Source organism: Balaenoptera ricei, chromosome 12, assembly GCF_028023285.1.
Source record: "Balaenoptera ricei isolate mBalRic1 chromosome 12, mBalRic1.hap2, whole genome shotgun sequence".
NCBI lineage: Eukaryota > Metazoa > Chordata > Mammalia > Artiodactyla > Balaenopteridae > Balaenoptera > Balaenoptera ricei.
Window position 1 is genome coordinate 67,605,075 of NC_082650.1, and position 18,016 is coordinate 67,623,090.

The 18,016-nt window shown below is 36.2% G+C and overlaps 1 protein-coding gene across 2 annotated transcripts in view; it reads left to right on the forward strand.

The window, feature by feature from the left end:
* The window catches only part of MAP3K7 (mitogen-activated protein kinase kinase kinase 7), a 61,987-nt gene that overhangs the window by 17,548 nt on the left and 26,423 nt on the right, over positions 1-18,016 (forward strand). For both annotated transcript variants that reach the window (XM_059941572.1, XM_059941574.1), the window contains exons 6-11: positions 6,882-7,006; positions 9,326-9,454; positions 11,693-11,823; positions 13,407-13,488; positions 16,194-16,324; positions 16,979-17,108. In XM_059941572.1, the coding sequence (XP_059797555.1) occupies positions 6,882-7,006; positions 9,326-9,454; positions 11,693-11,823; positions 13,407-13,488; positions 16,194-16,324; positions 16,979-17,108 (728 nt within the window). The remainder of the gene's footprint in view (positions 1-6,881; positions 7,007-9,325; positions 9,455-11,692; positions 11,824-13,406; positions 13,489-16,193; positions 16,325-16,978; positions 17,109-18,016) is intronic.

The window sequence follows — 18,016 nt, forward strand, 5'->3', positions numbered from 1 at the left end:
TTCCCCAGGTCCCTGGTCAAATAATGTTTAAGCCCTAGATTTATGATACTTTTATTTTTTTAACTTGACTCCTGAGGTTGTTGTTGCAGCTACCTGTCTTGGCTAGTAAAGAAGAAAGCACTTTTTTTTTCCTAGTTTCGGAGATTGTGTCCTCCATTACCCCCCTTCCCCCCCCATTTAAAAGAGTTGAATTATCAAAGCAAACTCATGAAAATCATAGCTCTTATCCAGCAACAAATTGGCTGATTTAAAGGATACAGGCAAGTATCAGGCACAGGCAAAGCATCCTTTTCCTGGAGGAGCCAGAAACCATTAGATGCAACTCCCGAAAGTCACCCGTCTGCGTTAGGGCCTTTTTGGCTTTAGAATAACTGATGAGTTATTAAACAATATACTTTAAAATATCTCACAAAAAAGTTATTTTCATTTTTTAACGTCTTTTATATTCCATAATTACACAGCTTAAACAGCTACCTCCATTCTCCATCCAACCATACCCCAAAAATCCATAAATGTTAAGTTTATTTAACCAACGTATTTAGACGGACCAGATACGTCCTACCAAAATCATCTACAGATGGGGACTCTCCTTTTGCTAATAAATACCATCAACATATTTAGAAGAGGTCTGGTCTGTCTAGGTCATTCATTTCTCTCGGGCATCCTTATGGTTGGACTCATCCTGTAGTGTTGCACGTTTCCTGTGGGGCACCCAGCATACAAATTGGGCTTTAGAATTAGAAGTGATTTTTCAGAATGTACTGGGGAAAAGAAAATTCTTTGGAATGACTGTGCTTTCATATATAATTGTATATACAAATGCATGTGCTGTATCTTATTGTCACTGGAAAACCTTTTGATTCTGTGGTCAGGAAGAGTTCCTCAGAATGGCATATAAAGAAGGGACCTGATGATGTGGTTAGGTGTTTTATACAGTATCAACTTGCACTAGTGCCCCTGTTTTATTTATCTTTTGCAAGTTCATCCAAAGTCTTATGAGTAAAGGAGTACTAATTATAGCAATAATAATATAAAAGTCATTCAGAAAAACTATTGTGATATTTTGAGTGTACCAGGATGAAACAAGGAAGTCAGTTACCGAATTCTTATCTTGGGTTAAAAGTAGTAAGAACTTAACAGCAATAAAACAAGGAAAAATTTTTTGTTTGTTGAAGTGCATGTAATGTGCGTTTAACATTCTTTCCACCTAAATTATCATAGAAGTATTTGTAGCATTATGGAGATGTGAATAGTAGTTTATCTGGCTTATCTTAGTCATGTTGGACTAAAAGAAAACTAACTTTCTAAGTAATCTCTCCAGTTAGAATTTTGTAACAAAATTATTTACAAAGAATTTATTAATTGAAATTATAATGAATCCCCAACCCGATGTTGAATATTACTACAATGTGATGATACAAATTATATTACCCATCTTTATTTCTGTTTGTCATCAAAAGGAAAACCTGAATAAGAGTATGCTACTTGGTGATTATATTTGCATAATATAGCACCTAGAAGAGTTGGAATCTTAAGTTCAGAAAATTTTCTGGAAATCTTTTATTGGGTCATTTTAATCATGATAGGGTTATACTCTTACCACACACACATACTCTAAACATAAAAATGGTTTTGGGATTGAACATTTTTAGTAACATCTTCAAAATAAGGACATTAAAAATAAGGACAGTTGTTTTCTTTCTTCTATATTGGTTTATTTTTACTTTACTTTCTTTAATTATGTATATGTTGTTATTTTTACAAATGTAAAGTAAGTCTTTTCTGCCTCCCATTTCCAATCCTCAGAGATAAGCACTGTTTTGTTTTTTAAGCATGCATAGATTACACTATACATAATGTTGCTTTTTTCACTTACTGGGACTTTTTTTTCATATTACTATATACAGATATTTACCTCTTTATTTTTAATGGATAAATAATATTTCTTACTACCTCTTAAATAAAGTGAGTTATTAAAATAGAAACTCTTCTTGGCCTGATGGGCAGTCTTAGACTGGGAAGATTTAATTTATAGAGCTGTTTTTAGAAAATACAATGCTGCCGAATCCGTTGACATTTTTGAGATTCTGTAAGGCCCTAAATTCCTAAATTGGTGCTTCTCAGCTTTCCCCCCTACCCTCGTAACCCCCCAGAACAAAGTTATGATGTATATAACCTGAGTAAGTCTGAGAGTAGGGACAGAGCCTAAAAAGCCTTCTTAAGGAAAGTTGCATAAGAATTTTGCATTCGACTTCCTGTGTTACGCAATTTGTTTTGAAGTCACTGTTAGGATGTTAAAGATACTTACAGCTGAGTAAAAATGTTGGTCCAAGGAGATGTGCTGGCTTTAACCTGGGACTCTGTTGGCTCCCTGCCACTTATCCCAGCATACACTAATGTATTGGCAAAATTTCATACCTTATTTTGAGAAGCACATGAAATTTAAGCCGTGATATGTATGCATTTAAAATCTAACATCCTGTGTGTGCTCACAGGGATAGCTTGGACTCTTATACTCACATGATAAGAATTTTGACACTCCAGCAATATGGCAAACCAGATAAACTGAAAAAACATCCTACAGCAAGCACCCAGAGATGCTACATATTACAACAAACATCCTTTTACATGCATAGGTGATCTTACAAGAAAATAAGGGAATCATTAAGCCAAAAGATGGAGAGAACTGAACCCTGAGTGGGAAGCCAAGGGCTCTCCTGTGAGCCTCTGCCAGTATCAAGAATGTAGAGGCCCACATTTTAACGGCTTCTGTGTAACGGGCTGCAGACCCTTTGTTCTGTACCAGGTGAGGGAGCAGAACTGAGACCTCTGCCTAAGTTCAGTATCTTGGACGGAAGAACTAAAAGAAAAGTTGACTAGGAAAAAAAATCCATTTTCTGACTAGACAAGCTTTTATTTTTTTAACTGAGAGTCTCCCCTCGTGCTGTTGTGAGTTTGAATTTGCTCTACTTGCCCAATCAAAAAAATCCCAACAGGACAGGTTAAAAGTGCTTTGAGATTGGTGGTGTCTCAGGGCATTCAGGGTGACTGAAACTGTATTTTAAAGTCATATATTTTCAATTCAGGTCTTTAGGATTTTTCCAGATTAAGATCAATCAAATATGAAGCCACAGTAAAAATTACCACACCCATAAGCATGCAAGTTACCATGAGTAAAAGTCAGCATAAATAACACAAAATGGAATAAAGCCCTCAAATAGTAAGACTCCAGATATTTGGAATTATCAAATATGGAGTATAAAATATATATGCTCAAATTATTTACAGAAATGAAGGAATTAAAATATGCAAGGAATGAAAGCTATCAACATGGCCAAAAGAACTAAATAAAACATTTAGAAATAATTAAAATTTTTAAATGGCAGATATGAAATAGGTGACAAGAGATTCAGTGAGCTGTAAGATATATCTGCAGTTACCCAGAATGCAACACAGACAAATAAATGAAAAAAATGATAGGTTAAGGAACATGGGGAGAAGGAAAGGGAGGACTAACAGCATAGAATTAGAATTCTAATAAAAGAAAATAGGATGGGGAGAGACTAATTCAAGAGGGGTTAGCCAGGAATTTTCCAAATAAAAGATATGAATTCTAAGCAGGATAAATGAAAAGAAATCTCCCCTATGACACACCATAATGAGGCTACAGAACAGCAAAAACAGAGGGGAGATTTTTCAATCAGCAAAGAGATTACCTGCAAAGGACTGACAGTTAGACTGAAGTATAATTTTCAGCACCAGCAATGGAAGCTAGAGGACTGGAATCGTAACTTCACAGAGCTGAGAAAAAATAGCTCTCAAAATTGTGTACCTGCCCTAAATTACATTTAAGATATTGTGAAACAAAACCTGAGTGAATTCATCGTAAGTAGACCTTCATTAAAGGTGTTTGGGGAAGAAAGAAAATGATTACCTAAGGCGAGCATAAGATTCAAGAAGGAATAGTGAAATAAAATCAGTAAACATACATTAAAATAAACGTTGGCTATATAAAACAGTAGTACCTCTTTTGCATTTAAGAGAAGATGGTTGGAAGGGATTCAAAATAAAGAATTGTTTCTACTGGTTTGCAGAATAACCCACATGCCTATAAGCCTTTTAGGTAATGATGTAGAGAGTGATTTATATTTTTAAATGTATAATTAATTTTTAATAATAATATAATTAAAATTATCTTTTATGTTCATGGTTCTTTTTACACTTCCAGATATCTTTATATATTTCAGTTCTTATAGGAGTACCAAGTTGCATTGGGATATGAAAAACCTAAGACTATGAGTACCAGTTCCCTAAGAGAATCTAATAGCTGAGTATAGTAGTTGTTTTAACACTAGCTGCTATAGCCAACATGAGGCTTACCACAGCAGAAATTTATTTCTGACTCAGGTGAAATCCAAAACATATTCCTGTTTGACAGATGACCTTCCATATGGTCATTCAAGGGCCTAGTTAGGCTCCCTCCATCTTGTACTTCTACCATCCTCCAGGACTTTGGGGACCTCTGCATTCAGCCAGCAGGTAAAGAGAAGGAAGCTGATGTGTGAGAGGTTTGTGGAGCCAGACCCATGGAGTGACCCATGTCCCTTCTACCCACATAGCAGTGGCCACAGCTCAATCTTAGCCACACCTACCTGCAAGAGAGGTTGGGAAATGTCTTCTGTGCTCCAGAGGAAGAAGGGATGGATTTGGTGAGCAGCTGGTCAGTCCCAGCCACATCCGCCTGTGGTCTCTACTAGTCTTACCACACAAGTAGAACCACTTACTGCCCTTTGCCAGTTAAACATCTTCCAGTCACCACCTGGCTCACGGTCCAGGATCTCAGGATGCTGTGTAGTCCTCTCCAACAGGTCTGGATGTAGCTCCTCACAGTCTGGAAACAAATGAATTAAAAAGAAAAGTTATCTGTCACCCCCCCACCTAAGCCCTCCCAACACACGTACACACACACAAAATGGTAGAAGAGAGGTCCATCAGTAAAAGGCTCCATTGGGAAAAAGAAACAACAGAAACATACAGAAGCTACTGGTCTGTAGCGATGAAGTCCTGCATTTTCTGGTCCCTCTGCCCTGGAGTTGTGAGAGGTTTGTCTTTTGATCAGACTCTGATCCTGCCCTAGGAGAGGAATTCCTTTTTCCATTGCTTATGACTCCTATCTTCACCCTTTTGTAGGCTTCTCCTTGTCCATTCTCTGTAGCAGTGTCAGGAGTAGGTGTTGGGCCATATACTCTCCTCAGAAGCTGTCCAGCTTTCATAGCCTGCTTCCTCCTTCTGCACATCTGGGGTCCTGAGGGCATTGCACGACAGTCAGAAGCTTCTTTATTCCAGGCCTGTGTTTCCGTTGGCAGTATAATTTCCTCAGACGTGGGCTTTTGATCCCCCAGGTGCCAGTCAGTTCCATGTGCCTGTGACTAATACTACCACAGTTCTTTCTTAGACAAAATCTTGAGCCTGGTTTATTTGATTCCTGGCCTCAGTGCCTTTTCTCAACTAAATGGAGGCACCTTGAGGCCATGAAGCTGAGATGGGAAGTACTTTTCTCTTAATTTGTTCTTTGCTGCAATGCTGTCTTAATGGGCCTTTGTGAATCTTATTTCCTGCTGTTTGGAGTCGAGGAAGTCAGCTTTTCCAGTCCTTTAAAGCCACAAATCATCACAGGAGACAAATTTTACCAAATGTTTTGCCACGTCATTACATGGGTCTTCTCTCTTTCCAGCTTCCACTTTCAGTGTTCTTGCTGCCTACTGCTAAACCAATTCCAAATATGTTAGATTTTTGTTATAGCAACACCCATTTCAATACCGTTTCTCACACTGGTTACAGTGACACTGTTATATAAGCCCTGAAGTCTCATGGCTTAAAGTACAAAGTTTTTGGTTTTTGCTCGTGAAGTCCAAAGTGAATGTTCCTGATTCACATGGTGGGTCAGGATTCCAGATTCCTTCTGTCTTGTAGTTCAGAATCCTGTGCCTTCAGTGACATATGGGGAAAGGAAAAGGAGTTTATATATGTGAGAGTTCATATGGGCCGGGCTTGGAGGTGAAGTACATCACATTCTATTGACTAGAATTGTCATATAGCCATACGTAATTGCTCAGAAGGCTAAGAAATGTACCCAGAGAAGAAAGGAAATAGGGTCAGTGAACAGCTAACCAGTCTTGCTGTGTTAGGCTAAAGACTCATTTCTGCTCACTGCAAGGTTAATAAGAGCAAAGCAGGTTTGCAAACTTCAGAACCATCATCCACATTAAGAAATACTTCACAATCTATCGTGTGTACATATTAATGTATATAGAACTGAAACTGAACTTTCCTGAAACAATGTTTAATCTTAGTAGTTGTGATGCACTTTGATATTTTCTAGTTTATTTTTTAAATGCTGTCATAGTCTACTGAATTGGTTTTGTGATGTAGGTTTCCAGATCTGTGATCTAGAATTTTATGACTAGGTTTCTGCCTGTAGCTTGAAAAACACTGGTTAAGGTTAAGTATAGGGGGCGAACAATTTATGAAAGTATTGATACCCATCCACTCCCATTTCAGGACACCATAATGTTCACTTGCTAGATGTTTTTTAAACCCCATGTTTTATTTTGGCCCAGAGAGAAGCATAGTCACGAAAAATTACAGAGATAGAAATGGAGACATCAAAATTTGGGTCTAGCAGTCTCCCTAAGAGAACTAGGTTAAGGTCAATTTTTGCTGATATTCCTCTGTATTATTAAGCTGTTATAGGTGAGTGGGTAACATTTCACGGAAGTTGAATGGTGACATTTTGCTTAACCTTTTCTGTTTCCACAAATGTCTCTTCTTTTATTGTAGAATCAAATACTGGTCTTATAACCTTTTATTTTTTAAAACAGCTTGCTGCTGGTTGCAGGGGGGACAGTTTTAAAAATCTGTGATTTTGGTACAGCCTGTGACATTCAGACACACATGACCAATAATAAGGGGAGTGCTGCTTGGATGGCACCTGAAGTTTTTGAAGGTAAAATGGCAAAAGCGTGATGTGACTGATAATCTGCCTTATTACTCCATGTAAATCCAGTGTGTTTATGGCTTTGCCCTGTTTCCATGGTTTTATTTCTGCATAGTATATAATTATAAGATATATACTAAAGTCTAAGGAGGTATTAAATAAATATAGCCTTAGATCTTGAATCTCACAGCAAGATTCACGTTGTCTAGCACCCTCTGTGAAGTTCAAGCATATGTACGGTTGATCCTCATTCTCAGGTTCCATAACTGCAAAATTGCCTACTTGTATCCTAAAATCAGTACTCATAATTCTTTCATAGTCATTCACAGGCATGCACAAAGCAGGGAAAAATTTAGAGTCACCCAACACACACCTTCCCAGCTGAGGTCAAACAAGGCAATGCTCTGCCCTGTTGTATCAGTTCTCCTATTTTATCACTTCTGTGATGTATTTAGTGCCTCATTTTTTTCCTTTTTTTGTGCTTTGTGTTGATGATTTCACCGTTTAAAATGGCCTCTACGAGTAATACTGAAGTGCTTTCTAGTGTTCCTAAGTATCAGAAGGCTGTGATGTGTCTTACAGAGAAAATACATGTGCTAGCTAATCTTCATTCAGGCATGAATTACAGTGCTGTTGGCCATGAGTTCAATATTAATGAATCAACAATTTATATTAAATGAGGTGTTTTAAACAGAAACACACATAAAACAAGGTTATGTATTGATCAGGCGACAAAAATGTCAACTGATCAGTATAGGAGCCCAACCCTGTAATTCCCCTAGGAGCAGATGATTCAGTGTTCACTAATTCAAGGTTCACAGCAACTTTGTAGAACAATACTGGGAATAATGAGGATCGACTGTGCTTTGTGTTGGTTTCCTAGCGATTAAGAATTAGCAGTTTAAAGTTTAAATGAGCATGCCTTAGAAAGAATGCAAGGACCACAAGTAAAGATACTAAGAACCTTAAGTAAAGGGTAAGCTTATGCTTACTTTGTGTTACATCTCTGTGTCTTACTGAAGTTCTAAAAGAGTAATCCATAAATTGCATATGAGGTTTCTATATAAAAACATCAAAAACATCAGCTTATCTTTTAAGTGAGAAAAGTTGAACTGAAGATGTGTGATTCATACGTTAGGAAGTATGAAAGCGCATAAAATTCAGAAACATTTAGTAATCAGATTCTGATTTTGACTTCTTTATTTTTGATGAATTTAAAATTTTTTGTTCTTTGTTTTTAGCTACCAAGAGAAAAAAATTTGCTATGCAGCTGGTCACTTGAGTGGAGCTATTTTGCCACAAAATTCAGTTAAAAAGTTAGTGGACAAGCAAGTGTTAAATTATATAAAATTAAATAATGCCACCTGTTTTCAAATTTGTATACAGAATGCATATAATTGGCATTGTTTTAAAATTATTTGTTTATTTCATGTGCCTTTCTTTGAGTTAAAATAACACAGTTATTACTGTAGTATGGAGAGCCGAAAGATTTGTTTATACAAAAGAACCCAGAAATAAAAGTTGCTGTTAATTGTTTAGAGCAACAAAGCTCAGACTGTTAGGCTATGTAGATTTCTTCATTTCTGAAAGATGTCAGCACCTGTAGCCCAAATCAGATTGTAAAGTCATTGTAACTCTTACAGTGCACTGCCTAGTGCCTTTGTAAAGTACATGCATAGCTATTGCTGTAATCATTGGTCACTCTTATAGTGGGTTGTTCGTGGGTTTGGGGGGTTTGTTTGTTTGGCTATTTAATTGTGCTGATTCACCAGCCAACTTAGTAATCATATAAATTTTGCTGCATAATCTGTTTACTGTAAATTTGTATTCATAGTTTTTCCTGCTTACAACTTATTTTTAAGTTTGCAAATTAATAATTTTATCTCACCAGATATTTTGAAAAGAAAATCTTAACACTAGATTAGAAATTTTTTCTGCTTTGATAGTAGTATTATCCATCAAGAGAATGGGAGAAGAACATTTAAGATCAAGAAATTATAGAAAGGAGTGTACAAATGTTTTATACTTTGTCCCAGAGAAAATATAAGTCTAAATAAATAAAAGATAAGGTCTGTGTTTCTTGATGAGAAGGTAAAAAATGACCAGCTTCTAAAGTGGATTTTTTAGTGCATTATTAATACTTAACTCATTTTAAAAATGTATTTATTGCAAAGACTTGAGGTCTTCAGAAAGAGTAATTTCTCAGCTCTACATGTGGCATTCTCTTGTTTTTGTACATGATGCTCATTCTCAAAATTTATGAAAGCAGTTGCTTCTGTTAGTCATGTGGGAAAAAGTCTTGAAATTTTACTACCTTTTTTTTTCTAGGTAGCAATTACAGTGAAAAATGTGATGTTTTCAGCTGGGGTATTATCCTCTGGGAAGTGATAACACGTCGGAAACCCTTTGATGAAATTGGTGGCCCAGCTTTCCGTATCATGTGGGCTGTTCATAATGGTTTGTGAAAATTTTTTCTTCAATATATTTTATATATTTTATTCCTATTTGGAAATTGTTTCTCCCCCAAAGAAGACCATTTATCCCCAATATTAAAATATACAATTTCTTATTACCAGTCTCCAGCCCTCCCCCCTACTCTAAAAACGGGCAAGGGCTGGGAGCAGTCCTGGCTTTGCACAAAGCTGAGAAGGTCTGCTGGCTGTGCTCATTAGGGAAAGGCTATCAGTAGACAGCCAGAGCCAACTACCTCGGTTGGCTCTCTAGAGGCGACAGAGAAGCACTGGACTGGACTCTGTTGGAAAAAATAAAATTTAAAGATTAAATTAAGAAAATCTCTCACATGGTTGAGATAATTAGGGAGCTATTGCCTTTTTCTCCTTAGGAAGCAAGTGTCTCATTGAGGAGAGAAAACAAAGCATAATACAGTAAGTCCCCTACATACGAACGAGTTACATTCTGAGAGTGCGTTCTTAAGTCCAATTTGTTCATAAGTCCAACAAAGTTAGCCTAGGTACCCAACTAACACAGTCGGCTATGTAGTACTGTACTATAATAGGTTTATAATACTTTTCACACAAATAATACATAAAAAACACAAAAAGTAAAGAAAACATTTTAAACCTTATGGTACGGTATCTTGAAAAGTACAGTAGTACAGTACAACAGCTGGCATACGGAGGCTGGCATCAAGTGAACAGGCAAGAAGAGTTACTGACTGGAGGAGGGAGAGGAGGTGGGAGATGGTAGAGCTGAAGGATCGTCAGCAATAGGCGACGGAGGGCAAGCTGCAATTTCACTCATGCCTGACGTTGATGGAACGCATGTTCATATCTTTGAAAGTTCGCAACTTGAAGGTTCATATGTAGAGGACTTACTGTAATAAGGGTTGTTACTTAAGCTATTCATAAAGGCAAAACACAAAGTGCTTCACATAGTCTTTCTTTTTATCTTCTCATTCATTCTTATGAGGCGAGTACTATTATTGCCTCACTTTACAATTTTACACATTAGGAAACTGATACCTAGAGCAGTTAAGTAACTTGCCCGAGGTCACAAGATTAGTAAGTGGTGTTGCTGGGATTTAAATCCGGATCTTTCTGGGTCAAATGCCCATATTTTTAAGTTATATTGATTTATGGACACAATGTCTTTCATCCCTCCTATTCCTTTTATACCTGTAGTTACAATGTTTCTGACCGCTCATGATATTAGAATGCATCCTCATTAATCAAGTTACTTCCCAGTTGCTTTGGGAAAATAAACTTTTCATGAAGGGAAATCGCTTAACCTTCTTCTAACTTTTAACATCACTCTCTGTTGTTTAATTTCTATCTCTTGATTATAATTATTCTGATTAATGGCATTTTTAACACACTGTTCCACATGTGATAGAAATAAATATCTGCCTCACTATTTTGATCATTCTTAGACATGTCAAGCAGTCATCTGAGTAATCTCAAGTGTGTTTACCAGTTTCCTATACTACCTTTCATTGTACTACCTTTCTTGTCATTGTAGAGAATGCTAGAGCATTGACCAGGACAGTTTGTTTTCTTTTCTGTCAATTGTCAGTAAATAATTGAATGTCCATGAAGTAAGGAATAAAAGAACTAACTTATTAATTGATAAATTTACAAAGATTTCATTATACTTGAGGCCTTCGTTAAGTTAGGGACCTTACTAATGATATTACAGTCTTGTTAATTACACAAAAATTGGCAGTTTTCAGCTTGTGAAATGATTGATTCACAGCAACCCTAAGACCTGTCTCCCACAAAAGAGCCATTTGGAGGTCAGTGAGTATAACACCATAGTTGATGACTTTTGACATATGGAAGATGATTTTTCAAACACATTTGAAGTTGTTACGACAAATCTGAAAATATAGTTCAAATAAGATTACCTCAAGCCACCATTTTATTCTTAATAAAATACACATTAAGCCATTATTATTTGTTAAAAGAGTGTTTATAGCAAATGAAATATTATTAACTCTCAGTCATAATGTATATAAAAATTTTAGTTTGGCTTCTCAAAAGGTGTAGCTTCTACTTTATGAAAATATAATGTTAATCCAAAGGACCAAAAAAAGGTACTTTTAGTCCTCCTAAAAAAATCTTAAATTACAAGATCTGTAAAATAAATAACACTTCAGAAATACATATTTTAAAAAAACTTACACCATTCTTTGAGTAAATACATTCTTTTCTCCCTTCCTCTAATGTTCAATTGTAGGTACTCGACCACCGCTGATCAAAAATTTACCTAAGCCCATTGAGAGCCTGATGACTCGTTGTTGGTCTAAAGATCCTTCTCAGCGCCCTTCAATGGAGGAAATTGTGAAAATAATGACTCACTTGATGCGGGTATAATCCTTCTTTTGAGGGGCTTTGGGTTTAAGGGAATTTTATATATACTGACTTATAAGGGGGTTTTAAAGTAAAGGGACAGTATCGTTCTTTTTTTGCTTTATACTTATCTGTATTTTCCACGTTAGAATGGGTGCTCGTTACTCATATAATCAGAGGAGGAAACGTTATTTTGAAAAAAAAAAAAAAAAGAACTAGTTCTTTATAATTGAAATATGGCAAGACTAGGTTTCTGGACGTGCTTTTTCCTTCTGCTTAACTTAGTGGACAGATGTGTTTGTTTCTGGGCCTGTTGCCTTATCTGTAATGTGAGAGAAGTTGAATTAGGTGATCTCTAAAGCCTTTACAGGACTTAGGTATTTTATGACTCTAATACTTGCTAAGTTTTAAATTTTCTTTAGTAGAGATCTTTATCAAGCAGTCATTTATGTAGTGCAATAGAGAGGTTGCATTCCCAGACACATTTATCTAAGTGATTTTTACCTTTTGGGTTTTCATTGCATATTTTCAGCGTTTCATTTGCCATTAAAAAGTTAAACTTTCTTCTAGGCTCTGTAGAATTTTGGAATTTAGAAGGATCGTTTTAAATGATTATTAGAATTTCCTAATCTATAAATCAAACACTTTTAGAATTATTTGAATAATTTTAGGCCTCTGGGTTTTGGTGCACTAACAAATCTATCAAGTGGTACCTTGACTTTAAAAAGTTGATGTACTTATGAAAGTGCCTAATTTCAGAACAATTTGCTAAGTAGAAGAATCTTTCAATCTCTTTAAATATCAATTAATTTTCTAAATGGCCAAAAATTTAGTTTTTTCATTCTATTGAAAATAACTTAGGCAAACCAGCTTGAACTAATCTGATTAAAGCTTAACTGCATATTTGGATACTAGCTATATATAGACTAATCCTAGGACCTGAAGATACGTTCATAAGAAGACAGCTCAGATACCTTAAAACTTCGGGTTACATAAATTGTTCACGTTTTAACTGTGCTTTTATGTGCTTTGTGTAATTTGAGAAGAAAACCTTCCTTTTTTTCCCTAAATTCTAATTTTCATCTGACAGATATATCCAGTATTTTATCTCCAGTTCATAGAGGGACATTCATAATCTGTCCTTGATATTTAAAATATTGGTTCTAACAAATTATGGCATACCGTTTCAGTTGTCAGACTAAGTCATTTCAACAATTTGGAGGTTTACATCACTGCTGTGAGAACATAAATATGTTTCATATAATTATGAGGAATGATACTACTGTATTTCATATGTTCCTCTGGAGGAATATTGGCAGTTTTCTTAAGACTATCTAGACTGTGTAAATAGATATGTAGGTAGATACATGGCATTGATAATAGTTGAAATTCAGAAGAGTAGCACATTGTTGTCTTTGTAAAATCAAAACCTTAGGTATTTACAAATTCAATGTATCCCTTGGTGAAAATAAAGCAGCAATTTTTGCTACATTCAAATCTCGAAAAGGAAGTAATTCAAATGTACCTTTCAAGTTAGTTTTCACAAGATTTAATTTGTATTAAAGAAAGTTTAAATTGTTGTTTACTTTTTATATATATAGTACTTTCCAGGAGCAGATGAGCCATTACAATACCCATGTCAGTATTCAGATGAAGGACAGAGCAACTCCGCCACCAGTACAGGTAAATGGATAGAGTAGAACAGTAATAACCTAAATTTTTGTGTCTCTGTTCCCATGAAATTATAATCAAGAAGCAATGAATGATGTCCTCACTTGCATTTTAATTGCAGATTGACTGCAATTTGAATTTCCAGGTGCACCATTGTTCATGCAGGTACCCAGATTAAAGAGTTGCTGAAGACCTGTTTCCAAGTCTTGAAATTCTTACACAGTTATATATAAGAAGATTGGATATTATATTGCTGTGAATGTCATTCTTTATTTGAAAAATAGTTCTTAGATACTGCTAGATCAAATAGTATCAGAAATTATTGTAAATATATATATATTGTAAATATATATATCATATATATAAATATATATATGTCATAGGTATATATATACACACATACACCCATACATACATACATACCAATATATATAAAACAGCGTATTTCCTTTATCGTGAACACCCTACTTTTTGGTCTTTGTAGAACAATCTACAGAGACTCTTATTTAAAAAGCTGTGTTTTAGTTCAGGAGTTCCTCAGCTCCATAGTTTGTGGTCATCAAAAAAGATAGTAGAGGGACTTCCCTGGTGGTCCAGTGGTTAAGAATCCACCTTCTAATGCAGGGGTTGCGGGTTTGTTCCCTGGTCGGGGAACTAAGATCCCACATGCCGTGGGGCAACTAAGCCTGCGCGCTCCAGAGCCCAAGCGCCACACCTAGAGAGCCCACGTGCCGCAGGTACTGAGACTGTATGCCACAACTAGAGATAAGCCCGAGCGCAGCAACAAAAGATCCCACATGCCACAACTAAGACCCGACACAGCCAAATAAATAAATAAATGTTTTTTAAAAAAAGCTCCCCCAGCCCACTCTCCACGCTGCCTGTATCTGTCCCTCTACTCTGCACTCTCTTCTGTTCCTGGGGCTGAACTATCCGTGCTCCTAGCCAAAGGCAAGCCTGTCTCCTTTGTGCAGCAGATCCCATCTGCTCTTCCTAGCAATTCTTCCCTGTCTCTTGCATCATCAGTTTTAGCCTTTCTACTGGGATCATTCCCAGAGCATATATACAGTAGTCCCCTCTTGTCCACGGTTTCACTTTCTGTGATTTCAGTTACCCCTGGTCAACTGTGGTCCAGAAATATTAAATGGAAAATTCCAGAACTAAATAATTCATAAGTTTTAAGTTGCAGACATCTTGAGTAGCATGATGAAATCTCACTCCATCCCTCCTGGGACGTGAATCATCCCTTTGTTCAGTGTATCCTGCCCTCTTGGTTGTCAGATCAACTGTCGAGGTATCACAGTGCTTGTGTTCAAGGGACCCTTATTTTATTTAATAATGGCCCCAAAGCACAAGAGTAATGATGCTGGCAATTCGGATATGCCAAAGAGAAGCCGTAAAGTGCCTCCTCTAAATGAAAAGGTGAAAATTCTCAACTTTAATAAGAAAAGAAAAAAAAAATCATATGCTGAGGTTGCCAAGATCTGCAGTAAGAACTTCTATCTGTGAAATTGTGACAAAGGAAAAAGAAATTTGTGCTGGTTTTGCTGTTATACCTCAAACTGCAAAAGTTACAGCCACGGTGCAGGATAAGTGCTTCGTTAGATGGAAAAGGTATTAAATTTGTACAAAAAGGTAGTACAATTTAAGAGACCACATTCGTGTAACTTTTATTATGGTATATTATAATTGTTCTATTTTATTGTTAGCTACTGTTGTTAATCTCTTACTGTGCCTAATTTATAAATTAAACTTTATCATAGATATATATGTATAAGAGAAAACACAGTATATGAGGGTTCGGTACTATCCAGGGTTGCAGGCATCAACTGGGGATCTTGGAATGTATCCCCCCAGGATAAGGGGGGACTGCTGTAGTCTGTATTTGTATTTCTCTAGCTTCTCTCTTTCCATTCTCTCTTGTGCCCACTCCATTCAGTCTTTTATTATACTGCTACTCCAGAATTGCTCTTGTCAAGGTCACCAGTTATTTTCACATTACTAAAATCGAAATGAATAATTTTTCAGTTCTCATCTTTTTTGATTCTCAGCAACCGTTGACACAGTTCATTACTCTCTACTTCTTTCAGCACTTTGAGTTGATCTCTAGGATACCATACCAGCCTGGGTTTCATCTTACATCTCTGGTCACTTGTTCTCATGGTTTCCTATGCTGTTTATTCCTCATCTTCCCAACCTATAAACGTGAGAGTGCTCAGGGCTCAGTTATTTGGCTCTTTGCTTATCTATCTAAATTCATTTCCTTGGTAATCTCATCCAGTGTCATGGCTTTGTATACCATGTATTTGCCAAAGTTTTGCTCCTTCCCAGACCTGAACTCCACACTCATATATCCAACTACTTGCTTGATATCTACTAGGAACTCAAAATTACCATTTCCTAACTGTGCTCACTTCAAAGTCATTCCTCCCGTGATCTTCCCCATCTTGATTAATAGCCACTCCATTCTACTAGCTCAGGCTAAGAACCTTAAAGTCATCCTTGACTATTTGAAGACTAGGCGTTTTGGTTCCCTTTTTGTGCTATCCTTAAATTTCATTTAAAATGGGTTTGGTTATCTTCATTAGGTTGAAAAGTCTTCAGTTTTATTTCTATTTATGTCTTGCTAGTTTAGAAAAGAATTTAAGTTGCATCTTATTGAATGAAGCATTTATATTATTCCCAACCTGTAGTCATAAATGTTTCTGCTTTCCTAGGCTCATTCATGGACATCACTTCTACAAATACCAGTAATAAAAGCGACACTAATATGGAGCAAGTTCCTGCCACAAATGATACTATTAAACGCTTAGAATCAAAATTGTTGAAAAACCAGGCAAAACAACAGGTTTGTTTTGTTACTAAAAGTAAAATCTTTTGGTAACCTAACCAGTAGTCATGAGCATTATACTAACAAGTTAATTGTTTGTCATCTTCCACTATACAAGTCCTGAATCTTGTTCCTGAAACAGACAGGCAAGCTTAAGAGTAGAGATGTGTAATGATTTTCTTCTAGAATTCACTACCAGTCAAATCGTTTCCCCTTCTGATGATTGCTGCCTTTGCCACCTGTGCAACTCCCGCCTTACAGTGATCCCTAACTTGAACGGTTGATGGTTACAAATGTAAAATGCATATTCCTTTCCCAGTTACAGGAATTGTTTTAGATCTCTCATTTCATATTATCCAGATTTATTATATTTTTGCTATTATTGGTTTTAAAACATTTTAAGGAGTGATTTTATTCATCTTGTCCGATGCATTTAGGTTAACCAATATTTGGGGCATTTAACTACCAGCTCTAGTGACCAGCCTATCCTAAAGGCCAGTATCTGCAGCTTGTTCTCCCTGAGCCTTACAGCTCCCTCTCCCTGAAAACTTTCTATTTCTTTCAGAACAGAACCCCTAAGAATCCCAGTTGGTATATTCCTCCTTCTAGGCTGTCCAGGATTTTTAAATATAAAGAGCTTTAGTAATTCAAATTGACCTGTATTTTTAACAGAGCGAATCTGGACGTTTGAGCTTGGGAGCTTCTCGTGGGAGCAGTGTGGAGAGCTTGCCCCCAACCTCTGAAGGCAAGAGGATGAGTGCTGACATGTCTGAAATAGAAGCCAGAATTGCTGCAACCACAGGTAAAATGAAAATAAAAGTCTAAAGAGCAGTGAAAATGGTAGTTTCAATTGCTTCAGTAGTGGGAATGTCAGTGGTTTATTTGTGCGCGTCCTAAATTTTTTTTAAAGTAGGAAGTTAGTTTACAATATACTTCCTATGCTTCTAGCAAAAAGTGTCTCAAATTCCAAATAAGGAAAGCATGATTTGTAAAATTACTTGGATTATAAAATATACCTTCCTAATTACAGATTTTATCCAATGTAATTCAGCTCAAGCACAAGCTGAAAATCTAAGTGAGAAATTGAAATTTTGCCAAAACCAGGATGTTTTGGAGGATTGAGTGATTCTACTAGAATTTTGTGCTGAACTCAAGTAATAGCAAATGTTTTGCTTTGAAATTAGCAGGAAAATGTACTCCAGATCCAAATATAATTTGGCCTTACTATCTGCTGCTGCTCCTACTTTCATTGGCAAAAAGTAGCTAAGTTTATGATTAATTCTTTTAATTGTAAAATAAAAGATCACGGTAATTTTATTTGATCTTGAAAAAGCTAGCATTTATATTCCATTTTGTCAGAAAGACTGGTCAGCACAAAAATAATTACATGTTTTGTTGCCTGAGTAAACTTCTAACCTTTTCTAACCAGGTTCATTTAGTAATGCTGGGTTAAATTGTTTTCTTTCTGATTCCCCCAGGGGTGGAGAGGAACTGATTACAAATACATTTCTATTGTGGAAAATGTGGAAATATAAACAAATAAAAATACCAGTCTTCCCTAATTGTCCCACTCAGAGATAAACACAACACTTTTGTGTATTTACCTCTAGTCTTTTAACTACATATGTGTATACAAGTATATTTCCAAGTGTATTAGCCTATTTTTTTTTTAACTTAGCTAACCAGGTTTTTGGGTTTTGTTTGTTTGGT